This window comes from Phasianus colchicus, chromosome 1 (assembly GCF_987193195.1).
Source record: "Phasianus colchicus chromosome 1, bPhaCol1.hap1.1, whole genome shotgun sequence".
NCBI lineage: Eukaryota > Metazoa > Chordata > Aves > Galliformes > Phasianidae > Phasianus > Phasianus colchicus.
Genome location: NC_143436.1, coordinates 119,666,697 through 119,694,383, shown reverse-complemented (window position 1 = coordinate 119,694,383; position 27,687 = coordinate 119,666,697). Strand labels below are relative to the sequence as shown.

Below are 27,687 nucleotides of genomic sequence, written 5' to 3'. Positions count from 1 at the left end.
ATTGCCTAACAATCAGGTGGCAGTACTTTTAGATGTTTGTTTTCTACGGGTCTACTGTCCCTCCTAACAGGACTGGGAACCCTACTTGTTTAATGGTACGCTGCCCTAGCTAAATGATGAATTCTGCCTACTGCTTGTCAAATGCACCAACCTTCTCAAAAACACTGGATGGTGTCATCAAACAAAACCTGATGTTCTGAATGATGGTGTCCGTATGCCTCCAGCGTCTTCTATCATGGCGCAGCCAGGCCTGAACAGCTTCATACAGCTCTATCTCTGGAAACCTGCTCAGATGATCATTATCCAAGTAAGACATGAGCTTTTCAAAGCTCAGATATGAAAGGAAGTCAGGTCTGGACATGAGTGGCACAAAATTCTCTAGCAGGAAAGAGTCCAATTTTTCCCTGACTCCTTCGATGTTTACACCAAAATCATCCAGAAGTCTCATAATTTCTGCACAGTTTTCTAGGCAGATTTTAGCTAAGAGAAAAGAGCAGCAAAATTTTACCACCTCTATAAGCTGGACGTACATGGCAGCCTGAAGGATTTCGTGAACAGTGTTCATACTCAGTTCAATAGTTCCATAATACATGAATTGGAGGACATGACTGAAGCCTGTAGCTGTCAGACCTTTCAAATGGATTTTGTCCTGATCTCGTTCCCGCATGTCAGCTGTGAACATAATCCTGAAGTAATCACTCTGGGTGGCAAGCAGTGCTTTATGGGCCTGAAATTGGTGGTCTTCAATGACAAGTGTGACATCAAGAAGCAATCCCTCCTCATACAGTGCTCTGAATCCAGCAGAGACACTGGTGTCATGGATGGAGGAGCTAAACCCTTCCACGTCCCCTGCCATGAATCACCTGAAGAAAAAATAAATAAAAATAAAAATAAATTATTTCTAGTATTGAACACATCACAAGCTCTTTCTGACCAGATAAATGCAAACTGAAGTTACTTTCATCAAGACTTAGAAGTCTTCCCCATCCTTCTTGTTTTCTGTTCTGCTGAAAAATTAACTTGAGACTTAAAACTGAAACTTCAATTATTTCCCACCCCAAAATATTCTCCGTTTAAAGAAAAGGTAATGAACGTGAATAACTGTGAGATAACACCAAAATGATTCCTCATTTCAAACTACTCGGAGGTTAGGATAATGCATATACAATGCTGTCTTCGCCACTGTTTTCTCCCTCCCCTCCTCTATCTTTCCATAGTTATCTCAGGAAAGTAATGAAACATCCCATCTTGCGTACCAAAGGTTTAAGGAAGGAAGCAGAACTTCCCTCACTTCAAAAACAAACTCCAGAAGGTCCGTACAAAATACAATCTCCCCCAAAATGTAGTATTTTTTAAAACGTGTGTCAGTTTACTCATAAGTTATTACAAGATATTATTCAAGTTTGTGTCCCATCTTTCTCAGAACAATACAGTCCAGTATTACCATTTCTTATTCTCAGCATTATTGATGTAATGAGATTTATAAACTGCTGAACACTAAGGCCATAAAAGGCACTGGCAGGATTATGCGATAATAAATGATATTCTACATACTGAGTTTGGTGAAGCTTAAGTGTTTATTAAACATTTGAATATTAATAAACATATAGCTCTGCTTCTGTGTGAGTCAACTGCAAATAAGCAAAAAAAAACCCAAAAAACAAAATAAAACATCAACACCAAAAAAAACAAACAAAACAAAACCATCCCAATGCCCTGTTAAGGAAACTAAATATCCAGTGAAAAAAAAAGCTGCATCAAAAACTACTCAAAATACAAGAACTTCTCAACATCTTGCTCCCAGTGTCTAGCTGAAGGGCAGCTCCATTAAAAAGTCTGAACTAAAAGAACAGTTTATCATCATTCCCCAAAGCAACTGTGCATTCCACTCCCCCTATCTGTCATTCTGGAATCTGAGCTCCTCCTGTCTACTCTGTGCATTTTTCTGGTGTTTCTTGGACTGTTCTGGAAAACCCATTCAACACATAAACCTGACAGAAAATAAACTGTGGGGAATACCAAATACAGAGTTTGGCAGCAGGACAGGACGCAAAAGGCAGGGCATCACAAATGAGCAGGAAAATGGTGGGAAGGTAACACCCTCCCTTTTGGCATTAACAATCCATTACAACTGGCTCAGCCCTTTTTTTATCTTCACCCCACTTTAAATCACACTGGAGGATTCATTCAGACTGCTATTTGTGCATTTAATTACTTAATTCTGACATTACTATGACTGTTAACAATTGGAAGTGTTAACGCACAAAGCCAAGTATCATTAAGATGAATACATGTAACAAACTGTTAATTGTCATGGCTACAGAGTGTTAAAACAGAGTATGGACACGGAGTTGGCCAAGGTTTCGCAACTTCAGAAAGCAGTTATTCTGCTGTACCCAGCTTCCTCAGTTCTAACTGCTGCCATTGTAACTGATGTGTCTTTGATTGGACTCCATAAGCAGATGATCAGCTCCTCACTTCAATCTGCACCCATCCTGGGAAGAAAAAAAGGAGCTTTTCTTTGTCCATGCAAAACTAGAAAGGCAAGCGGGTGTTGGTAGCCACACCTCATGGAACACTCACCATTCCCACACCGTTGAAGCCTGCTGACAATAGAACTGTCAGGAGTGTACATGAAAACTGAGGCCTGGCAAGAAAACTCCAACTCCTCAAGGTTAGGGCAGGAGCAAGAGACAAAGCTGTCAATCCAATCACTTTCTCAGCAGTATCCATGGTAGCAGGCTCTCCTCAATGTCCCCGAAGACAGAGAGAAAATTCAAACTGCTCTAGAACTACATATTTTGAGTCCCTTGCTCCTGAATACAGCATATCCCTACCAGAAAGGAAAAAAAATCTCTTTTTTACTTACTTGTTGATCATTCTTGTATAAAAGCATGCAATTATCTATCTCAAGAAATAGCTATCTCAAAAAGAAGCAACAAAGTGATGAGGAAGCATAAAGCTTGTGCTTCCCAGTAGGATGTATGATACCAAACAAGACAAGCAGTAATATTAGCATTTTTTTCTTTCATTAGAACATCTATAATACCCCCCTTTCACTCCCTGTTCTCTGATGTTGAGCTCACACTTCAATCTTTTCTCCTTATGAAATTTAATGGTCACTTGGCTTTTAATGCCACCTCCCCATTTCCATAAAATATACAGCAACTTGAGACAACTACTTCTCAGTTTAGTTTGAAATTGAACCAGGGGCCCAAGGTGAACAAGATTCTCAGACAGTACAACTGGGTAACATACATTTCCTTAGGAGACCAACCAAGCTGTGTACCTCAGCTCCAACTCCAAGATGAACCGAGGTGACAGGACATAAGGCTAGATGGAATTTGCAAGTGTTAGATGTGAACAGACTAACAGAGGAATATATATTAAAAAGACCAAAAAAAAGCAACACATAATCTGGAAGTAATGGGATCTCCCACCACAGCAGCTCATGTAGGTGCAAATCTCAAGGGAAGGATTTCTTGAAAACAGAATACATTACTGCGTACAGAAGGATCATAAAAGAACAGTACCAAGAGCATCCAAAAGACATGCTGGGGTCTTTTCCCTTGACTTTAAAAAGACTGTTACATTATATGTACTCTACAAATAAGAGGAAAGAAATTCGGGGCTTTCAAAGAGCACTTAGACCACCCTCAATGACATGAGAAGTCAGCAAGTGAAGACAAGCAGAGACAAATCTTAGAAGATAAAAGCACCAACTCCAGAGGAGCACTTCCAAAGTTTCTTTTAAGCACAAAAACAAATGAGTATGTCATGAAATCCCCAACACAACATCAGACAGCTTTGGGCAACCAGTTCAGAGCAAGGGGCTCGGACCACACAGGTCCACTCCAACCTCAGCCATCCTGTCATACATTGCTTTTAAAGCAATTGCACTGATTTTTGTTTAATGAAAATTCTATTAAAAAGACAAAAAACAAAACAACAACAACAAAAAAAAACCCATCAGAAGTAAACAATTACCATTCAAATTTTCAATGTACCAAAAAAATAAGGAGGGAGGAATCACCAAAATGTGTTAAATAAATAAAGACAGCATTGAGGAAACACTTCTTAGGTTCCAATTTTCACATGTCCCTGAAGGCTATTACTTGGTAAAAAATATATTAAAACAGGAAGTCAGATACAAAACTCTTCAACAGAGGCAGGTAATCAACACTGTGAAATTATTATTTCAGAATGTTTCAAAAACTATGAAGTTTTAAATCATTTAATTCTTTTCACATCTCATGTATCATTTTCAGTAAATCCTCATTTTCCAATACCAAAATATGTTTCATCACACACATCAAACTGATTTTAACGTATTACTTAAGAAGAGCCAAAAATTATAAGACCTCTCCAAAACCCATCTAAGGAAGTTTCAGAATTTTACAAGCAACATGGAAAAGAATACTCGTCTCCCTCTATTAAATGAGTAAATTCCCCTTTACTGGTACTAAACCATAACTTTATCAGAAGTTATAGTTTTCCTTACAATTCAAAAATGTATTGGGCAGTGCATTTATTTTAACAAGGGGTTAAAATAGTACAGAGACTGGAAAACTTAACAGTTAAATGCATATTATGAGCAAGTGGGAGAACTCCTCATTTCTAAAGCAAGCACACTAAGTCAAAAGCAAATGGCACTGCGGCCATTTGAATAAAAGAAAAGCATAACAAAATACTCACAAATGAAGCCATTTTTCTAAAGCATAGCTATCTTCATTCCTCCCACACACTTTCAATCTTAGATGTAATTCTATGAGCTATTCAAATGCTGCAGCTTATTTCCCAGAAGATAATAACGTAACATTTTTTCCCCTATTTTCAATAAAAATGCAAAATTCAAGAGTTACAGCTTTTTCCACCCGTGCAAATCACAATAGCTCACTTGATTTGAAGGAAGACGTAGCCTACAGTAGTCTGTAAGAAAATTGGAACAAAAAGAAAATCCAACCTATAAACAATGAAGGGGGAAATAAAAAATTCCAAGTTGGCGTTCTGCATTGTCCTGCGCATACTGGAGCTGATCAGTATAATGCAGTACAGGAAGGAAGATTCTCTGCTAGAAGAAAAAAAAAACAACGAGAAATACTCTTAACCTTATTCGCTTTTCCTGACATTTCTTTCTCTTTTAGCACATGATGCATTACAGCATCTATTCTGCCATGACTGTAAAAGCTCTTTCTTGGAACATCGATTTCTCATCTTTATTCTGCAGTTGTAATAGAAGTCTGAAAACCCTGTTCCAGACTATTTTTCTTGCCAAACAAGGAGAACGTTCTTTACTCAGAGCGTCTGAGGCTTAGAGGCACGAGCAGAAGAGAGGGAGGCTCAGTGCACAAGCTACTGAGGATGAAGTTAGGGAATACTCGTCTGTGGTTCATGCCCTGCTTGAGCATCTATCCAAAAGCACAATTTCCCTGGGGGCAAAAAGAAAAATAAAATGCACTGCAAAGAAGCATCTACATGTATGCAAGCTCGCATGCACTTTCTAGGGATAGAAATGTATTGTTCTAGTAAAACAGTAATATACCCCAGCACAGCATTTGAAAGGCAGATTTTTGCTATTACTTAATATCTCACTTGTGATGCTGAGACAGAACTAGCCACCCTCTTATAAAATACGACTTGGTTCATTCTACCTGCCTCCTGGAAATTCTGAGAAAGCATCTACATGAGTAAAGCTGAACAACAATTTTTCACTAAATAGTACCTACAGATTAGACAAAAAGATATTTCACTAGACATACAGAGCAGTGCTTTGGTATCACGGTACTAAAACAGAGCTTAAAATCCCAAAATCTGTTCCATCTATCCCATTCCTTTCATCTGTCAAATGCAGGCATTCCAATGCAAATTTTAAAGCTGGTACATATGCTTTCTGTAGCACCACACACAGCAAAAGCTGCTTTGAGCTCAATTCTTTGACCCAAACACTGTTCCAAGTGGCACTTTCCTGCACTAACAGGACATCTCCACATCTCCATAGTCAAATTTCACACATACATATGAAAATGCTATACATACAAGCAGAACATTTCCAATTGCTCAAACTCACCACCAGGCCTTTGCATGCAGCTAGATACACCATTAGTGTATTGACATGTTTATGCAATACATGTATCCCCACAGATTTCTCTCTCTCTTTACATGGTTTGACACCGAACTATTAAACTTTGGCCAAGCCATCATTTTTCCTCACAATTCTCCACTAACAGCAACGGTAGGAATTACCTAGAAGTGAGTAAGATCAATAATCAGTGGCTATCAAAACTTTCCATTCCTGGAATAATTGCAGATGCGAGAAACAAAATAAGTAAATAATAACCAATTTTTTCTGTATATGTAAAATCCTTCATAATTAATATGCTAAGCTTTGGGAACAATTACTCTTAAATCCATCGCCACTATCTGGTAGGTTCACACTACAAACTTCCTGCAGCCCAAGGTGAGTGTTCCCAAAGCACCAGGCTGCTCCAGAAGCATGGAGCTGAGCAGAAGCATCATGCTGCCACAGCTCTAGAAGCTAACTCTTGGGTTCTCCTGCAAACTACCCACTGCACAAAGGATTTCTCTTACTGGCACACATCAGATGCTGACTGCTCCTTTTACAACCTTTACCAGTGCTGCTACCTGCAAGCAATCTGCACCAGCTCATAACAGCTGTGGCACTTCTGCAATGCATCAGTTGCCTGTGAGGTCGCTGTGGTTATGCTGGAAGTATCACCAGAACTAGCTGTGATCAAACATACTACAACTATATACAGACTGTCTCAGCACAGCTCAGTTATACATCACACTGGAAGTGCACTGTGGCTGCCTTCATGGAGTACCTACCACACTATGTGTGTTTTCTTTTGAAAACACCTCTAACCCAAAGCACACGTGCTGCTGCATGTATTCATAATGGGTAACTTTTCAACTCATACTACTCGCTGTTCCTAAAAATTGGCATCATAACCCGATTTAGTCTTTCTGTGCAGAAGGATACAAATGTGACAAGCACAAAAGAAATCAGAACCATTTTGTTTTAAAATACTGTTGTAGAGCGTAGGTTTTGCATACACTGAATTTAGATGAATACTGGAAGCTTTTATGTCAGAAAGTTCTCATTTTACAACAGTAGCCACCACAAAACAAAACGCGCTCCCCCGATGAGCTTCTAAATGAAGCCCTGCGATGATCATCAAAAGGACTCTGATGAAAGTACGTGCCTCACAAACTTTTTAAAATGCTGCCAGACATATGCAGCAGCTGTAGCTGCTTGACCAGTTTAGCCTCACCAAGTTTCTGTCTCATAAATTAACAGTAACGAGGTATACAGTAGTTTCTCGTAGTGTTATGTGCATTAAGTGGATGACGTAAGTGCACTTGACAGACATCAAAACAGTTTTGAACCATTTGACTATAAAATTAGTGCAGTTCTACCTGTACATAAAACCACGCTCCTTGCATGGAGCAAGCTCAGCCCAGTCTTGGTTGAGTTACATTTACTGATGCCAGGAACCTAGTCTGAAATATTTTTAACGCAACCTTAAGAATCTACAAGAAAAACTTGCATTGCTAATACATAAGAGGTAAACGATGGCAGTGATGAAAATAACACATTTGCCAATGCTCTTAAAGACAGGACCACCCTACCCTAAGTGTCAACATTCTTTGTTATAGATATTTGCATCTTATAACTTTATCAAATGCCAGGATTATTAATAACCACTGATTTTCTCACTGCAAAGATACTTATTACGAAAATTACGCTGCAAAAATCTAATTATATTCGTTTATGGGAGTGTTTGGGCTTTAATGGTATAATAAATGTATTAATAAATGGTAAGGAGCAGGCAGTGATATTTTAGTAAAAATAATTCTAGCTGTCAATGGTTCGGGATAATTTAGTAGTCCTCTGAGAAAATACAACTGAAGAGATTTGTGCTCTTTGTCCAAGGCACAGCATTCAACTGCACTGCCAAATACCAACTTCATTTGTCAGAAAGAGAGAAAGCTTCCCCAGACTGGCAGCTTCACAGATGAAAAAGACCCAGTACCTCCACGGTGAGCCCAGCAGTGACCTGGCCCACTCTACCTGCTGAAAGGCAAATCAGCACGTGTACATCCATAGCAGCCATAGGATGTAATTAAGGAAAGTGAAAGGAGATGAGTGACAGTGGGAAAGTTTATAGGACTTGTGGTGGAAATTAAACGCATGGGCTGGACGTTGGGAAGAGCAACAGCAAAGATGCTGACACGTGGTGGTGTGCTGAAGGGACCCGAGTGTGAATTGGGGCAGTGGCGATGGAAGCGCCGGGTTACATCTGAAGAACATCTCTACGACACGGCAAAGACAAGAGCATGCAGATCGCAGCAGTGCTGCCTTTTTATTCAGGAACAGTTTTATGGCTACGCTTTTTCTTCTAAGAGAAAAGGAAAAAAAAACAAAACAAAACAAAACCAAACAAAAAAAAAACAAAAACAAAAAAACCTTCGTGTTTTTGTGCGACATTTACGTATTAACCAACCCAAGCCAAAGCAGCCCAGCCGCCCGCTCCGCTAAAACCACTATTCCTAACGCTGCGGATGGCCAGCGGCCGGCACCGTGCGACTGACCTACTTCAGCTCGCCCACCGACGCGCCCGCACCGGCCCGCAGCGCGGGAGCTGCCCCCAGGAGGACGGCGGCCGGGAGCCCTCAGCGGCCGCCCCCGGCCCCGCAAGGCTCCCCCGCGGGGTCGGACCGACGAGGGGAGAAAGCGGGAGGCCCGGGGGCGGCTACACCTACCTCTGGGCGGCAGCGGCGCTGGGGCCGCGGCTCCTCCCGTCGAGCCGGCGGAAAGGGAGCCCGTGCGGAGCATAAAGCCGGAGGCGGCGGGCCGCGCCGGGGGGCTGAGCGGAGGGGCAGCAGCCGAGGCACGGCCGAGAGGAAGAGGAGACGGAGGAGGAAGGGGGGACCCCGGGCTTCCTCCTCCCCGCCGTCCGCGGTCGGGGGAGCCGCCCCCCGTCGCGCCGCGCCGCCCGCGCACCGTCGCTCCCGGCCCGGCCCAGCCGGGCCCGGCCTCGCCCCCGGGGTCCCGCCCGCCCGGCCGCCCCTCGCCGCGTTACCTTCGGCGCTGCCCAGAGAGGCCGCTGGCGCCATGTTCCCCCGCCGCGGGCGCCCCGCGCCGCCCGTCACTTCCGCCGCCACCTGCGGGCCCGGGACGGCGGCCGGCGGCGGGGGGCCGCGCCCCGAGCGGCAGAGGCTGCGCCGCCTTTCCCCGGCCCGGCCCCGCGCGCCCACCCCCCGCCCGGCGGCGTTCCCGTGCCGGCCAGACACCGGCCGGGCCGCATCCGTCGGCCGCGGGGATCCCGGGCGGGCGATCCCCCGGAGAGGGAAAGGCTCTCACCGGGGACCGGGAGCGGCCGCCGCTGGGGATCGGGAATGCGGTTCCAAGGAGCGTCATCTGCTTGGCTCGTCCGCGGGCGGCTGCAGGGTGACCGCGTCGCTTCGCCCTCCCGCTCGCGGCGGCCCCTTTCAGCGCCGGCAGCGCGGCGGGGATGGACGTCGTACGGAAACCCGCTCCGAGCGGCAGCGGCCCCTCTCAGAAGCCGGCTGAACTCCTCCCCCTCGCACCTGGCAGCGGCAGGCGCCGCGGCTGACCCCGGCTGCCTCCTTGTCACGCAGCCCTGCCAGCCGCTGTGGGAACCAGGTCACAGAGCCAGGCGGGTCAGGGCCGCCGGCTACGGTTGCTCAGCGCAGCCGTGAGCAACGAACCGCACGCCGCTCCCAGCCCTGAGCGGGGCTCTGCCTTGGCCCGAGCTTTCCCTCCTTGCTTTCTGTAGCTTGCCGCTGGCTGGCAAAAGGTAAAACAACCCGACAACAACCTGACAACAACCTCCTCACGTGCTTAATCACAGAATGTCCTGACACCACACAAAACTACACGGTCCTTTGGGCTGTCCCTGCCTTCTTCAAACTATTCACAGCCTGCTACGTACCTCCTATGTCACTCACTGCTTTAAATAACAGGCTGTGCACTGCCATCCTCTCCCCGTTTATTGCTGTTCCCACCCCCTTCGCTGTCTATTTTCAGTTGCTCGTTACCACCCCCACCCCATTCTTGATTTCTAAAACAAAAGCACAACTCCTCTACGACTGCCACCCCCAATCTGAATGTCTGTCCCACCTCTCACTGTTTCACACAATGAACCTGCTGTTGCATGCACAGCTTCACAAAAAACTACCCACTGCTATTCCCACTCAGTTAACTGACCTCCCAGGGCTCCCACACAGCCTACTTACTCTACACTACAGCCTGCTCCCATTCACTGACTCCTCCACACCAGTGACCTGACCTCTCTCTGCTCAGCCAGACTTACTCTATACTACAGCCTGCTCCCATTCACTGACTCCTCCACACCAGTGACCTGACCTCTCTCTGCTCAGCCAGATTCATACCATTCCACCTCCTGCACTTAACTCATACAGTAAATTTGCCCCATTTCCCCAGTTGCTGTTTCAAAACCTGTTACTCATGCAACCAAGGTGATATAACCATTATCAAAGCAGCTACTGTTCCTGCCTAAGTCCCAAAGGAAAGACGTGGAATCAAATGATCTTTCAAACGATCAAACGAGTTGGAAGGGCCCTTCAAAGGACATCTGGTCCAACTCCCCTGCAATGAACAGGGACGCCTCCAGCTACATCATGTGCTCAGAGCCCCATCCAGCCCCACCTTCACTGTCCCCAGGAATGGGACATCCACCACCTCTCTGGGCTGGGCAATCTGTTTCAGTGCTTCACTACCCCTATCATAAAAAGCTTTTTTCTTATACCAAACCTAATCTCCCATTATAGTTTAAAACCATTTTCCCTTTTTCCTATAACAACAGACCCCGCAAGAGTCTGTCCAAAATGCTCTCCTTTACTCACTGAGTCTATCTTCTGCCATACCAGGCACACATTGACGTCTTGTGATTTGGCAAAGAGAACCCAGAGCAGAAAATCTATTTCTCATGTACAGAATCAACACAACAAAACATCATACATCCCTCTGCACTCTTCAGACTTTTGACTTGCGTAGGACAATAAGAGTAAAAAGACTGGCAGGGCTGTTTCGGCTTTACCTGACTGTCATTTTGCTGTTTGCAGTTTGTGGTAAGCTGAGGCGTAAGAAGATCTTCAGGTCTCTTCAACACACTGCCACAGAAGTAGATTCAAACCTACCAAAAAAAACCCCACCAAAAAACAACAAATAAACAAAGCTGTGACACACTTATTCCCAGCATTTAAGAGCACAAAAAAAGTGACTCCTCCATAATGGACAATTTACCTGTACTGAAAAACTCAAATATAATAATGATTTTCAATCTCCTAACTAAAACTACAGCGCTGTTAAACTTAGGCCCTACAGTAACCAGTCTTTAGCCTTGCATTTTTCTTCATGCTACAAATACTATCCAGTACAGTAAATCAAAATAATAAGACAGCATATGTAAAGTAAACAATTTTATTATTAAAATAGAAATAATAGATGGTGTATTTCTTCAGATTTCTGACAGAATTCTTGGGAAGGAATAAATCATTTCTACAGGCTGCTGCAAATGTAACAACTGTTTCTATACTGCCCTATCTTGCACTGCATTATTGCATAATTACAGCAGCTAAGTACCTACAGAATCCAGTATTTTCAGCTCATTTTCATCAGTGATCATACATGCCTCATGCTGAGGCAACCACATTCAAGTATTGCATCATATGCTCCATGCTTACTTTGCATGTCTTGGTTCTAAGCATATATGGTTTTCTCAGAAGCAAGGTATTTTATATGAAAATTGTATTACATCACGTAGTCCAATGGAAGATTAGAAATGAAAATTTATTTTCAAGACCAAAGTGCAAAATTATTTGGTAGGAAGACAAGATATATTTTGTCATTAGCAACATCATTACTGTATGGTTTCTTGCCACATTCTTGTATTCTTTCCTTCAAAACAAGAATGCTGGCAATGCATTTGCTATTGTATATCAGGAAATACTATCAGGAAAGAATGGAAATGGCATTTGTGGAAGTGGGAAGTGACAAGTCTTGTTAAACCAGGCATACTGGTTTGGCACACATTTCCATCATCACGTTCCAATCATATTGCTGGGTGCTTGGGAATTACTGCCTTGACATAAGCAGTCAGGCGAAATCTGGGAAGTTCCACACTTTCTAGTGGGCAAAAACACTGCTGATGAATATGAATGTATGTGACACAGATGGTTACTTGTATTGAAAGCAGTTGCTCTGATCATAGAGGAAATTTTGTTAGTAACAATGTCTTCTAGGCCTGTAAGGTGTTTCCACAGAGGAGGAATCAGTTCAGTTCCCCATTGGAGAGGGTTCTGAATTTGGCCCTTGGCCTCTGAACTGGCTGTCATCAGTGGATCAGGGATTTTACTTGATTTTTAAGGAACATAAAGCTCACTTGACTCTGAAAACAGCAGGTGCTAGCTGTCTGGAATCGAAGACTGAAGCTGTTGTGTCTTTGGGCCTTATACAGCACTCAGCCTACAGAGGACAAACTAACATGCTAACTGAAATTAATTTGCCACGAACTACATGGCCAACCATACCTACGTTTGTCAATGGACAACTGCTAAACTTGTGCAGTGGTTCCATTACAGTCAATACGTAATTAGAACTAACTTTTTGAAGCAAGTAGGTCCTGAAATATTATTAGCACCACTGATCTGAGCCTAATAATTTAAATGACCACTTTTCCTCAAGTACCATTATTTCCATGTTAGGTACCAAACAAAACTGCTGGCAACTCATATCACTTACAGATATCTTCATTCAGGAGAAAAAAAAAAAAAAAACAAAACCAAAACTCTAAAAATTAGTTGCTTTGTGTTCTGCTGTTTTTGTTCTCTTTTCCTTTAGAAAAGCTCTTTGTCCAGATACAGCACAAGTGTTACAACCCACTGAAACATCTGTGGATGTGGACCCTCTGTGCCATTTTCTGAATCTGTTTATGGTAATTTCAAAGCCCGCAGTATGGATGGATCTGTATGGATGAGCTGCTGAGTTCAAGGTAAGATTCACGAAGGGAAAGGCCGCTGGCCAGCTAACATACGCCCGGTGGCATTTACCGTTAGTGCCAATAAGCCGATGGCCACCAAACCAGAGCTGCTCACTTCCACGACATACAGTCGCACACCGCTTTCACTTCACCCCCATCTCCTTTCTGCACCGCATCCCTCAAACACCCCCGACACACCTACGTTTCCATGCTGTTAGACACGCATCGACAAGCGCCGACGTCCTCACAGCCACAAGCACAGGCCAAAGCCTCCTGGCTCGGGGCGTCTCCCAAGCGGGCCGTTCCTCATGCCGATCCTCCCACCGCAGTTACTCCGGCACTTTGCGGGCACAGCGGCAGGCGGTGACCCCGCGCCCGGCCAGCCTGCCGTTCTAAGAGACGGCCCCCCGTCCCGCAGGCACACGCGGAGGCACCGATGCCGCCGGCAGCCGTTCCCGACGGCCCCATACAAACCACCCGCACCGACCCGCCACCGTTACCCGGCGGCGGGCGCAAAGCGCACGCGCGCTGCCGCCGCCGCGCACGCCCGCGCTCCCGCACGCCCGCGCCGCACCCGCGCATGCGCACGGCCTCGCTTCCCCGGCGGGTCCTGTTGCATCACCCGGCGCGAGGGTGCCGGGGACCTTCTCGGGGCCGCCCTGCGCCGCGCCTGAGCCGCTCTCGCTTCGCTGCGGGACCGAGGGCGGCTCCGCGTCGCCCAGCGCGGAGCGTCCCTGAGCTCGGGCGCGCCTCGTCGGGCGGCGAGTGCCGGGCGCGGCGAAGGCGGTGCCGAGGGGAGCGAGGGGTCAGGCGGCCGCGCGGCCGGCCCCGCTTCCTCTTGCGGCCAAGATGGCGGGGGACGAGGCGGGAGTGACGCTGGGGCAGCCGCACCTCTCCCGGCAGGACCTCGCCACCTTGGTGCGGCGCGCGCGGGGGGCGCCCGCCCGGCTTCGGGAGGTCGCCGCGGGCCGGGGGGCGCCGTGCGGCGGGGTGAAGCGCTCCGCGCCTCGCCGCGGGGCGCCGCCGCCGTGAGGGCCGGGAGCCGAGCGGGGGTGGCCGCAGCCGGGCGGCGCGGCGGGGCGCCTGTGGGGGCCGGGTGGGTGCGTGGCTGCGGGCTGAGGGGAGCGGGGAGAGCGGGGCGGAGCGCGGCGGCCTTCCGCGCGGCTGGCCGGCCCGAGGGTGCCGAGGGTTCCCGTTGTGCTAAATAGGGCGCTGCGCCTTCGGAGCGGGCCGGCGGTGTGGGCTGCTCGGCGTGCCCGAGTCGGGCGGGCGTGCTGTGCAGCGCCGTCGGGGAAGGCGGCTGTTCTTAGCGTCGGAGAATGGTTTGAGTTGGAAAGGAGCCTTAAAGGCCATCGGGTCCGTCTGCCCAGCGAGGGGCAGGGACAGCTGCGGCTACATCGGGGTGCTCGGAGCCGCGCCCGGCCTGACGGAGCCCGGTGCAGCATGGCAAACTACAGAACGTTTCGAACAGCTATACGACGTTTGGTGGTTTTTGTTTTATTGTTATTAATCTCGTCGCTATTCAAACTTGAGTTTGAATAGGAGAATTCTTTTTGTGTCCTAGCAAGTTTGCTAGTGAAGCACATTAGTAACTTCAGAAAGCTTCTTGCCTTCTTTTCCTTTTTCATTGGGTATTTTGCCAGCTGGAAAGAGCACAGCTATTCCTAATTTCGTGATCAACAAGAATTACCCCCATTCTGTACTTTGTTCACTGGGCCCTTGAAAGCCTTCAGCTCGCTGTAGCCTGTTGCTGAGCTTAACCTTATGCCAGCCTTGAAGAAAAATGGCATTTGTGCTGATTCTGTACTCGGGGAACAAGTCTCTTGGTGACGGGGTTTGCATCATTCACGGTGCTGTCATCCTGCTGCACGGTGCCCCCTGCAGGTCGTGGGCCCATCGTTGGCCTCAGTGAGCTCAGGTGATGTTAGTTGGCAAGTAAGATGTACAAAAAAATATAATCGTGGCAGGTAGAAGGAAATTGATTTGTTATTCATTTAATGCTTGAGATATAAGTAAGATTACATTTTTATACGGTTATGGTCAATTTTAATTATGTACAGAACCCGCTTGTGTCACAGTGTAAATACCCTGTGATTTCACAAAGCTTTATATCCTGTTCTGCAGCAAAGACACTTCATGAATCTTTGTTTGAACTCAGCAGCTCATCCATAGATTCACTGCAGGCTTTGAAATTACCATAAACAGATTCAGAAAATGGCACAGAGGGATGTTTCAGTGGGTTGTAACACTTGCGCTGTATCTGGACAAAGAGCTTTTCTAAAGGAAAAGATAACAAAAAAAGCAGAACACAAAGCACCTAATTTGTAGAGGTTTTTTTTTGTTTTTTTTTTTTTCCTGAATGAATGTATCTGTAAGTGATATGAGTTGCCAGCAGTTTTTACCATTTCACATACTTAAGAAAACTGGAATGCATAACTCGAGTTACTTTAAGGGGTTTGGTTGGGTTTTGAGAAAATACGTATAGTACTCTGAGCATTTAGATACCAAATGAATAAATTGTAAAATCTCCTTCATACAGGATGTTACCAAGCTGACGCCTCTTTCACCAGAAGTCATCAGCAGACAAGCCACAATTAATATAGGTAAAAATAAATATCTAAAGAGGAAGTGGGGGATATGTTAATGTGGTGCTTCCTCGTGCTCATGTGTTAATGTATGGTACCTATGTGGAAAAATAAATTAAGAAATTCATATTTATACACAGTGATATAGATAAGGTATTTGTCTTACAAATGTTGTCAGGATGCAGGAAGATACTTGTCAGACTCTTCTAACTTGAAAAGCACTACAGTTTTACTTCATAAGCACTACTTTGAATGAAGTGGGGAGTAGTTGCTAAGGGAAGGTCTTTTTAATCTTAAAATTAGGAATTGAAATGATTTTCACAGAAGTGCAGATTGTAGAAGTGTCTGTTGAGAGCTCATTCTAGGCTGCTGCTTGTTTAGACAAAGTAACTGAGGAACCTATATGTATTTTGATGGCAGCACTGGGCTTACTGGCTCCAGAGTGTTTGGGTAATTGTGTGGATGGTCTCTGTACACATTGAACAACGGTTAATTGACAAACATTTGCCTTTAAAACATAGGTACAATTGGCCACGTAGCCCACGGAAAGTCGACAGTAGTCAAAGCCATATCTGGTGTTCATACTGTCAGGTTTAAAAATGAACTGGAAAGAAATATCACGATCAAGCTGGGCTATGCCAATGCAAAGGTGAGTCACTGATAGAAATCAAGCAAGTATGTCTCTAAGATATTGCATGATGGACATAAGCTTATCAATAACTACTGATGAATGAAACTTAAAAAAAAATAATAATACTTACAGATTTACAAGTTGGATGACCCAAGCTGTTCCCGACCAGAATGTTACCGATCCTGTGGAAGTAGTACCCCAGATGAATTCCCTACAGATATTCCTGGCACCAAAGGGAATTTCAAACTAGTCAGGTAAATGCTGTAAAATTAGTGGTGTAAATTATATGTAATTTAGTTATACTTCCTTTACGTAACTAACAATAGTCAGGGTTGAGCTGCAAGCTGAATGATAACAGCAGACCGCATGCTCTTAGGCTCTGCAGATTGGATGCCCCAGATGCGAGGCATCATTTAACCTGTGTTGTTTTTATTAGTTGTGGTGTGTGATCTGGGGTAAAGCACAACTCTGTTTTCTGTCCCTGAGTGCTCTGAAGTGAAACAATATTTTTTCCTACTCTAAAGATAAGTACGTGTTAAAGCCACTAGAATAAAAACTAATGTGGACCTCACATACCCATTCTTTTAAATTCCTTTTTCAAGTGTGACCTTTTTCTTACTGGAGGCAGAAAAGTTTTCCGAGTTCCAAAAAAGAATGTCAAACAAAGCCTGGTTGTTAATGTGAGATCAGTCTTAGTGCTGGAGCATAGGTGTCCTTTATTAATTTCATAATCATAGCGTGGTCATTATACAAGTCTAGTAATCTAGGTAGTTGTTGTGTGAGTCTTTGCAGTGATTGAATGAGACTAGTCACAAAGGCTGTTGTATGACAGGATTCTTAGTTCAAGCTTCTGTATGAAATACGTGCACTGCTCTAAGTGTGTATTTCCTTCTTTTAATCAGATCTCTGGTAGAGGGCTTGTAACAGCAACTCCTGTTGGTGTGTGATTGTTATGCAGCCATTGTTAAGATAGTGCTTGAAAGCATGAGGTTCTGAATCTTGCTGCTTATTTGCTTTTTAACTTCTGTTTACAAAGCAGCAAATTAGTCCCTTGCTCTTTGATGGCATGTTACATGGTTTCTTCACGGTGCGGATTGGCACCAGAAAGCAGTGCATGGACCGATGGTCTTGCACAGCAAAAGCATAAGATTGGAGCTCATGGCTGTAGTGTTGTTTCTGTGCGTAAATCTTTGAAGTGAAGGGCAGTTTTAATCATATAATTAAAGGCTTATAATTTTTGAAAATTTGAGTGGGAGACAACTTAAGAGAGATGAGAAATGGGATATAATATGCCATACCCTGTGAGTTTTGTTGTTGTTCTGGTGCATTTGAGTCTAGTTTAATGTACACGTATATTTGTGAAATACTGCAGCAATGCCTAGAGTGAATATAAGGTATTGAATCATAGAACTCAAAACATAGAACATAGAATTATTGTTCAGTAGCATTTCAGTAGCCTGCATTTCTACAAATGTACTTCTAAAGTATTACTTCTCAGCAACTGGTTCCCTGTTCCTGTTTATTTGCTTTTTTAATTTATCTTAAGGACTCTTTTAATTGGTGTGTCTGCTTAGGTATTCGCATTCACAGAAATTGTTGGTAATTGGCTTTTTGTCTTTCTCACTGTTGTCTACAACAGGCATGTCTCTTTTGTGGATTGTCCTGGCCACGACATTTTGATGGCTACTATGCTGAACGGTGCAGCGGTAATGGATGCAGCTTTACTGCTGATAGGTAATGATTGCTACACAAAAGCAGCACTTTGCTTTATTTTAAATACCATAGGTCAACTTCATGCAGGTTTTGAAGTCAAGTGGGATGAGGTTAGTTATTAAATGAATGCTTTTGAGATGCGTTTAAGAAGCTTAAGTAAGTGATTTTATAATGAAAATATAACCTAGCTAGCTGTTGTGTTTTTTTTAAACATAGCTGTATGTACTCAGTAGCCTGGTAGCCATCAGCTGGCCAAGACCAAACTCTACAGTGCTATAACACTGTAAAATTTAGTCAGTGCGTTTCCATGAAATGTTACTTTTCACTTTTCTCTGCAGTTTTCTTTAAATCTTTAGCCTCACCCATACAAAAGAGCGCACACACATCAATAGTAACGGTACATCCGGATGGATATGGGCAAAATCAAGGTATAGGAGATAGAGCTCGGTTGAGGAAGTTGTTTTGTTTTTCAAGGGATAGGATGTGAATAAAACTTATTTTTGTCTGTGGAACACTGTAGTGGTCTACGATGATAGTCAGATCTGTGTTCCATGCTGTTTGTTTTCTTTTGTTTTATGAAAACACAGCAGAAATTAGATTTCTTAACTGTATGAGTTTTGTCTACCTTTCTAGTTTTTTATATTACAATTGCTCTTCTTCTTTCAGCTGGTAATGAGTCATGTCCTCAACCACAGACCTCAGAACATCTAGCTGCTATAGAAATCATGAAACTGAAACACATTTTGATTCTGCAGAATAAGATTGATTTAGTGAAGGAGAGCCAGGCTAAAGAACAATACGAGCAGATTCTTGCATTTGTGCAAGGTAAGCTTTCACCAGCAAAAGTCTGGTCAATGTAGAATTCTTCTCTGTTGGAACACAGTGTTTTTCTATATATTTATGAAAGAAGTCTCATACTTGGACTACACTGGTATATGTGTTTGTGGAAATATGTAAGAGGAACAACCATCAGAGTTGTTCCTCTTCCATATTTCAGACTGCTTAGATACAATAATATGGCTGTAGCCCAAAGCACTTGTTGTAAAACTAGTAGCAGTAGCTTCTGTCTTGTAGCTTTCATTGGTTTGTGGTTTCTTGGTAGTGCTGACAGTTTCTCTGCTAGGGACTGTACAGTAATCTTGCTGCAGTGCAGGAGAGAGTGAAGCAGTATTAAGAGGGGTACCTTGTGGGTATAAACGTGTCATTTTTCATCTGTTCATGAAAGATTGGCCTTGCCTCTTTTTTAAGTCCAGTTCAAGCACTGTCTGTAATTTCTATTCAATTTTATTCTAATGCTTTGAGGTTTCATCTTTCCCAGAAGCTTCTGCCATTTTCCCTGCTTGTCTGGTTAAACTGGGATATGGTAAAAACTGCAGAGCTAGGTTGTCACCATCAGAGGTAGCTAATGGGTCTCTCTTTGTTCACAATTGTTGCCTTGCATAAGCTGTTCTTAACAGCCATGTTAGTGGCTTCCTATAGAAGGCAAAATTCCTTTGTGAGAACTGCAGACATTGTGAGAAATATAGATAGAATTAAAACAAATAACATTTAGCAAACCTTGATAACTAAATTCTTCTTTCCATAGAATTAGTTTTTTTTTCCTAAAATACTTACTTGCATTGCAGGACTTAGAAAAGGTTGATTGTTAAGTTGATAGGAATTTCGGTTCATCAAAATTAAGTCTGACTTTAAAATTAATACTGATGTATGGAATGTTTAGATATTCAATCTCGCTGTGGAATTTCTCTTAAGATTTTTTCAGATCACCAAAAAGCAGAATATTATCTGTCACAGTTTTTGCAGAGCAATTGTAAAACTCCACTGTAGCCAATTACCCAGTGGCAACACAAGGGCTGTTTCAGATTGCCTTGAAAAATAGGCCTGGCTGGTTTGAGCAGAAATATTCAAGGGAAGAGCAGATGCTGTGATACTTATTGCTTTGGGAAATACATGTAAAGTGTTTCTCAAACTTTGTTAGTGCTTTTAACAGTTACTATGAGAGTGGTGAGGTACTGGAACAGGCTGCTCCGAGAGGCTGTGGATGCCCCGTCCCTGGAGGTGTTCAAGGCCAGATTGGATGGGGCCACGGGCAGCCTGGTCTAGTATGAAATGTGGAGGTTCGTGGCCCTTGCACGTGGCAGGGGGATTGGAGATTCATGATCCTTGAGGTCCCTTCCAACCTGTGCTGTGTTGTGATTCTGTGAACGGTTACAGAACACTTGATCGTGTTTCTACAAATACTGTATTAAGGCTTGATGTCAAACCTCTTTCAGGTACAGTTGCAGAAGGAGCTCCAATAATTCCAATTTCAGCACAGCTGAAATACAACATTGAAGTAGTCTGCGAGTATATAGTGAAAAAAATTCCAGTCCCTTTGCGAGACTTTACATCTGAACCAAGGCTTATTGGTATGTAGATGCTTGTGTTTGAGCTTTTGTGGCTGCTATCTGTTATGCCCTTAGAATGCTGTGTGGCAGGATTCTCAAGAAGAGGTGGATTTAAAAAGTGTTCAAGTGTTCTCCTTCTTTTAAAATATTTTCTGGAAGCTGTGTGGTTTATTTGGATTTATGTGTAGTAGTTTAACTATATCTGAGGTAATTGCTGGCTTGATATTGTGTGTACAACAGCAATAAAATGTGATAATGATGAGAAAGTTATTGATTAAAACTTTAATTGCTAGAAATTCCATTTAACAAAGTACAGACAAACTGCTGTATGTGAAAATTGTTTATATGAAAGCCCTATAGACAGGGTAGCGTGGTCAGATTTTCAAGTCTCAGTTCTTGTCTAGTATGCTTAGAAATCCAGTTCTGCTACAATGGGTCTGTGTTTTCTGTCTTTCCCAGCAATCCCACAAAAAATGGGAAGACCTTTTGAAAAGGAGTTCTTAATTCATATGAATGCAGAATGTTAAAACAAGATTACAAAAATGTTGACATTGTGAATATTGAAGCTTTTCTCAGAATAGCTGATCATTCCTTTCTTTTTCAGCTACTGATATTTATTCTTTGCTGTGAATAAATATCATTTAAAATGTTTATGTGGATGAATAACTTTACTGAATTTTAGAACAAAATCAGCTAAATAAAATATTCCTATTTTATTCAGACTGAATTATGTTTTTGTAAATAACTACATACCTTCAAGATGATAGGGAAATAATTAGAGTTGTTAAAGAAAAGCACAAGTTATTTGAAAACTGGATCTTAACTATAAACTTGATTGTATTTCTTTTAGTTATTAGGTCTTTTGATGTTAACAAGCCTGGCTGTGAAGTTGATGACCTTAAAGGGGGTGTAGCTGGTGGCAGTATTCTAAAAGGTGTTTTAAAGGTAATCTTTTCTCTCCCTTCTTTGGAAATTCGTAGTGATGATAATGAGTAGGGTTTTTTGGTTACTGTTTTTCTTCTTGCATGCATAGTACAAAACAAATCTATGAAATTGAATTTCTTATATATATATATTTTCATATATATATATATATTCAATTATACATATATATATACCTGTCTTTTCTGTATGTGCCATGCCTCATTGATACTTTTCTGATTTTTACAGAACAAGAAACACTTATTTCGCACTTATATGTGTGTGTGTATATATATACATATATATATATATATCTGTTACTTTAATCTTAGCTTTTTCTACTAACGAAACCATCTTCACTGCTTACAAACGTTGAGGGAGCTGTGTATTTTTTCTGTCCCACCACTCCTACTTTCTGAATTACTCTGAGGAGAAGGGGGGAAGCATTCCAAGGTACCTCTTAGAGATCCCACTTCCCCACTTAAGTATTCTGTGTATGCATACATAAGTATATATATATTTTTCTCATGGGACATTGTCAATATATGGGTACTTTAAAAGTTATTCTGTTAGGCTGAAAAGCAAACCATCTTTGAACATTCATTCAGTGTACATACTCTTTGTCTTCTAGTTTATTGGTGGTCAGTTACATGAATCAAATTAACTCCATTTTTCTCAGTGCTATAACATTTCTAAATGAAATATTTAAAAATAAATGCAAACCCTACAGTTTGAATGTTGGAGTTACAACTAATAAAGGTCCTTTGCAAAAGCAGTTATTTAGAACGTATTGGAGAGAGAAAAGTATTTGTTTCATTGGATATAAGATGCAGAGGTTCATGTATTGTTGGGTTTATACTAGGTAGTGCAGAAGATGTACTTTCCCCCTGTACTCAGCTCTGGTGAGGTCGCACCTCGAGTACTGCATCCAGTTCTGGGCCCCTCACTGCAAGAAAGACATTGAGGCCCTGGAGCGGGTTCAAAGAAGGGCGACAAAGCTGGTGAGGGGTCTGGAGCACAGGCCTTATGAGGAGCGGCTGAGGGAGCTGGGATTGTTCAGTCTGGAGAAGAGGAGGCTCAGGGGAGACGTTTTTGCTCTCTATAACTACCTGAAGGGAGGTTGTAGTGAGCTGGGGGTCGGCCTCTTCTCCCGTGTAACTGGTGATAGGACTAGAGGGAATGGCTTCAAGCTGCGCCAGGGGAGATTCAGGCTGTATGTTAGGAAATACTACTTCTCTGAAGGAGTGGCAGGTGGTGGAACGGGCTGCCGAGGGAGGTGGTGGAGTCTCCGACCCTGGAGGTGTTCAAGGAACGTTTGGATGTTGTGTTGAGGGATATGGTTTAGTGAGAACTATTGGTGACAGGTGGATGGTTGGACTGCATGATCTTGTAGGTCTTTTCCAACTTTGGTGTTTCTGTGATTCTGTGAAGATCTGCAGTCAGAACCAAGGGTTTGTATCAATCCTACAGTCTTGGAATAAGCATGTTTTGCCTGTGACTAGAAAATTAGCTTTATGTTCCTGTGAAACTAATTGTTAACCACTTTGTCACTTTTGTAATTAGGTTGGTCAAGAAATTGAGGTCCGACCTGGTATTGTGTCCAAGGACAGTGAAGGAAAACTCATGTGCAAGCCAATCTTTTCCAAAATTGTGTCACTCTTTGCTGAACACAATGATTTACAATACGCTGCTCCAGGAGGACTTATAGGTAAGGATATTCTTTTATGAAGAGATTTATTACCTAATGCTTATTGAAAACACTTGTTTATTACATTAAAGTCATTGCTAAGTGAAACCAAAAAGGCTATGAGCAATTTAATGTGTATTTATAAAGAGACAGATAAATGACTTGTATGGAAAGCCAGTATTTATTAAATAATTTGTCTGAATGTCAGTAGCCAACTCAGTTCAACTTGAATTGTTAATTGTATCACCTTTAACAGTAGAATATTTCTTCATCTGTTTAGACAAAGATCACAATCTTGCTGACATTCTGAAAGTGCTGCCCAAGTAATAGGGAATTCCCAGTACGTTCTCCTATATCGTTTTTAGATCTCATTCAATTATTTGAAGATGTAAACATGATAGCCACCTTTCAGTTACTCCTTGTTGTGTTGTAGGTGTTGGAACTAAGATTGACCCAACGTTGTGCAGGGCTGACCGAATGGTAGGGCAAGTTCTTGGTGCGGTTGGAGCGCTGCCTGAAATATTTACAGAGCTAGAAATTTCCTATTTCTTGCTGAGACGACTGCTAGGTGTGCGCACTGAAGGAGACAAGAAAGCTGCAAAGGTCTGTACTGTTTTTTCTTATTTTATTAAATAAATTGATGAGTACCACGGGCTTTTCTCTGATTTGTGTTTAGACAACTTGTGCAAAGTTGTATTAATATGTACATTTTTTTAAATCATATAGTAATTTTGTTTCTCTCTTTGTATGTGGCTGTCATAAATCTGTTGTCTCTTTAATGTTGTAGAATAAAAGTTTTCAGAGTAGGCATTCATATCAGAGTAGATTAAAATGAAGTATTTACATGTCTTCAATTCAGATGTTCTTCTAACCTCGTTTGTAGCTGTTATCCTTTGTTATCAGCCTATTAATGTGTGCAATAATCAGCTTTATAAACACTGATCTACTTCTGCTTGCATGCTCTTCTCTGAAGAACTTTTTAAAGCTAACTATTTCTGAAACACTGCAGTCAAAAAGAAACAGTGAGCTTAATACGTAGTATGGTTTTGTGTTCCATAATCCTTTTTACATTAATCAAACTACAAGACCATTTTTAACATTGAAGTTCCTTTTTGAATTAAAATCTACAGATCACTTCATATAAGAGTAAATTAAATGCTTTAGCTCTTTATCCTCTGTGAATTGTTTTTGGTTTTGTTTTTTTTTTTTTTGAGAAATCATTTTGATGTATGTAGGCAGATTATTTAAAGAAACAGTAAAACATTTCACTTCATAGCAATATCTAAGACAGTTGTTTTGCTTTCAGTGCAGTATATGCAATACTAGGTATGTATTGTAGAAAATTGCATGACACACCTTCTTGGAATTCCTCTATAATCTGTGCTACTACACATAGAGCATATTCATATGTTTGTCCTTCACAAGAGTTAAAAATAGACAATTTTTTTATCCACAAATGCTCTTTTGCATCATTTGTGCATGGGTTATATATAGCTTTTGCATTTCCCAGCTATCTCATTTTTGTGGCAGTTGAATCACAGATGGTGTTCAATACTGCCTGTAGTATTTTTCTTCATTTTAGTGATTGTGTTGCTAAATACTGTTGCTTAGTGTGAATAGGTTATTTTAAATACTGCAGCTTACATTTAGAGTTTTGTGTGTCTTATTTCAGGTGCAAAAATTATCAAAGAATGAAGTTTTAATGGTAAATATTGGATCCTTATCTACTGGAGGGAGAGTCAGTGCAGTAAAGGCTGATTTGGGGAAGATAGTGCTGACTAACCCAGTATGCACAGAAGTGGGAGAAAAAATTGCCCTGAGTCGAAGAGTTGAGAAGCACTGGCGGTAAGTTGGTGCTAAATTGGTAGAATACCTGGCTGTTACCATGTTATTAAAAAAAAAAAAACAAAAAAAAAAAAACGTATTAAAAATAAATAGGTAGATCTGATCATGCTCTAGAATAGGAATCTCTATTTAAAAGAATTCCTCTGAATTCTAACATGCTGACACTGTTACTATGGGGTGCTTCATCTTATACTTTTGTTCTCCTTTAAAAGAAGCATGGTAGGTGATGAGATGTCTGTTACTTGACAGACAAGGAAACATCTGATATTTATGGTTCTGTTGATAAAACAGCCATGCAGTAATTGAGCTAACTGTAGGCAACCTTGGAGCAGTGGGTTGAAAATTCAAGTAATGTTAACACCAAAGCCTGTCTTCATGTGTGCCACAGTCAGTGGAATTCAACCTGTGGAGCTGTATGGAACTTGCAGTGCAACCTCTAAAGAAGTAGTAGGGGAGTGGAGGTGGAGCATACGAAGTTCTAGCATTTTATGTATCATGAACAGAGGGAAAAGTATTAACTACTTTCATCTGTTTAAATGCCAAGTATAAAAATGGCTGCTTGCACTGAAATATATGGAGGCTAAAAATGATGAGCAGGTTTAATTGATGATTCATTTTAGGCTTAGTGTCATACTTGTCTGTAGATGATTATACATATGGTACCTTTTATGTATTCCATATATACATAAGGATTTAACAGTATTTGGGATTCCTTGACCTACACAGCTCTTACAGTGTGAGAGACCATATAAGGGAACAGAAGCATTCACCTGGGATGTTCTTGCTGTATGAAAAAGAACTAAGACTTAAATATCAGTGGATGATTTTTCAGATTGAGAAAGCATGGGCAATTCAGCGCGTGCTGTCTTGGAGATCACTGATAAATCAGAGAAGTGGTTATTCCCTGGGGAAAAGGAAGGAAAAAATGACGTGTCTTAAGCAGGCTTTAAAACCCAAACCAATTAAAGTGAAAGCAAAATGAAGAGAAACTTATGTATATTGGAAACTGTTATTTTAAGCCACAGAATGCCAACCTATGCAAATTTTAATGTGAGTTTTGTTCCAAGGCATCTGGCCTTTGTAGATTACTTCCCGCTTGTGAAACATTACCAAATTTTGCCAAAAGCTGACTTATTTCTCTATGGTTGGTATAATGAGAAGGAACTTAACTGCTTAAGGGAATGGAGTACTGAAAAATGAGAAAGCAAGAGAAGAAGAAATAAAATAGGGAATAAATATATGAAGGCACAGAAGTTAAGTAGCTAGCAAATGGCGAAGCAAACAATGTGCATTAGTGATTGGAAGGAACTGTGGTTTCAAACATGGAATAGCTACAAGCTATGAATATGGTCTCACAAAGTAGGAAGTGCTGCAATAATATAATTCAGTTCCTCTTTTCACTTATCTGTTGAAGTCCAGAGGGAGCCCCTACTGTTAGCAAATTAAATGGGAACGCGCTTGTGGTTTTTGTGTATCTCCTTGCCAAAAATGAAAAATGTGTTCAAGATAGTTCTATGGACTGCCTGCTGACTGTGGAAATGAACACAAATTCTAAGTATATTCTTCTTCTGAGGCAGCAGCAGCCTATAAAAGGGACTTTGGTAGTATTGAACTTACCTGAGGCTTGAGTTACCATTAACTTGGGCTGGGTTGCAAGCTCATTAAGAGTTAAATTTGCAATTTTACTGTAGTTGTCTGTATTTTTTCCATGTTCATTTCTCTTTGAAAGTGATGCAGCACTTACAGGTAGAAAGAGAGACAGCTATAATTACAGTTAACTGTTGCAACATACGTTACAGAATTTTCCATTTTTAAGTTCACCATTCAAAGGTACGTTCTTGATGGATTACACATATATGCCAATGTTCTGTGTCCCCCCCATCCTTTACTGTGTTTCTACTAACCACTCTTAGATCTGGTGGGATGTTTTGTGAGGGAGGTGAGTGGGGAAAAAATCCAAAAGGCTTAAGCATAATAGAAGTATGCTGATTTGTTCTGGGTGTTTCTACCTGCTATTAAAAGTAATATAAACTGGTTTTCTTTTTGCAGCTTAATTGGTTGGGGTCAGATCAGAAGAGGAGTGACAATCAAACCAACTGTTGATGACGACTGAAGAACAAAAAAGAATGCTTCATTTTTAAAGATGAGGCGCCCATTTCTATTTTGGAGGGAGTATATCTTCACAGTGGAATTGGAAGCTGTGCAACCATTGTCTTTGAATTGTATGGCTGTCCTTGGACATTTTATTGAATTTTATCCTCTTACTAAAATACTAGTCACTATCACCATTAAAAGTGTAGAAGAATTGGCGTAGAAGTGGGTTTCATTTTCCACATTTTAGTAGAAAATAATTATACATGTCTCACGGCATGTCTAATTTATGTTATTTTGTGTTTTGGGCATATCTGTTTAATATCAGTCAAGCCAGCCCCAGTGTAACACATAAATGATAAATGTGGTATTGAAATAAAATATTGCTTATTTTCATCATGTAATGTTTTGAGTAACAAAAGACAGTGGTGATTGTTCAACCATACAGGAATTAAAGGCAAGCAAAAGTCATTCTGGCCTTGAAGACTACTAACCTTTCTGCACAACATCTTGGCTTCGGCTTCTTTTGGTGTTTCTGCTGTTTACAGGGAAAGCTTTCTTCCTGTTTGTATATTTCTGACCCATGGGTTGTGACTGTGCTACGCTTTATAATTAAGATGGCAGCATTGACTGACTTAAATTTGTCCTTTCCAGTGTTACGAGGAGCTTTAGATAAACCCTCCAAAAAAAAGACACAAACTGGATCTGAATTGGGAGTGCTTTCTTTGAACTTAATTTAGAATGGATTTATGAAAAGAGCATAGTTAATCTGAACCATAGC

The 27,687-nt window shown here is 42.1% G+C and overlaps 2 protein-coding genes across 8 annotated transcripts in view; one reads left to right on the top strand and one right to left on the bottom strand.

The window, feature by feature from the left end:
• The window catches only part of KLHL15 (kelch like family member 15), a 30,843-nt gene extending 17,207 nt beyond the window's left edge, over positions 1-13,636 (bottom strand). For 2 of the 7 annotated variants that reach the window (XR_004167749.2, XM_031599299.2), the window contains exons 1-3: positions 13,245-13,635; positions 11,106-11,201; positions 152-863 (exon numbers count right to left, since the gene is read on the bottom strand). Coding sequence is in view for 6 of the 7 variants with exons in the window: in XM_031599299.2 (XP_031455159.1) it covers positions 152-856 (705 nt within the window). In the remaining variant the exon portion in view is untranslated. The other 5 variants (XM_031599300.2, XM_090124404.1, XM_031599301.2 and 2 more) reach the window with 5 other exon arrangements.
• Positions 13,637-13,730: 94 nt separating this feature from the next.
• On the top strand, positions 13,731-27,377 carry EIF2S3 (eukaryotic translation initiation factor 2 subunit gamma). The gene is made up of 12 exons (XM_031599304.2): positions 13,731-13,964; positions 15,586-15,649; positions 16,153-16,280; positions 16,395-16,516; positions 17,902-17,996; positions 18,642-18,800; positions 20,249-20,383; positions 21,213-21,307; positions 22,847-22,991; positions 23,404-23,573; positions 24,643-24,815; positions 26,865-27,377. The coding sequence occupies exons 1-12, from the start codon at positions 13,896-13,898 to the stop codon at positions 26,926-26,928; spliced, it is 1,419 nt and encodes a 472-aa protein (XP_031455164.1). The 5' UTR covers positions 13,731-13,895; the 3' UTR covers positions 26,929-27,377.
• The last annotated feature ends 310 nt before the right edge of the window (positions 27,378-27,687 follow it).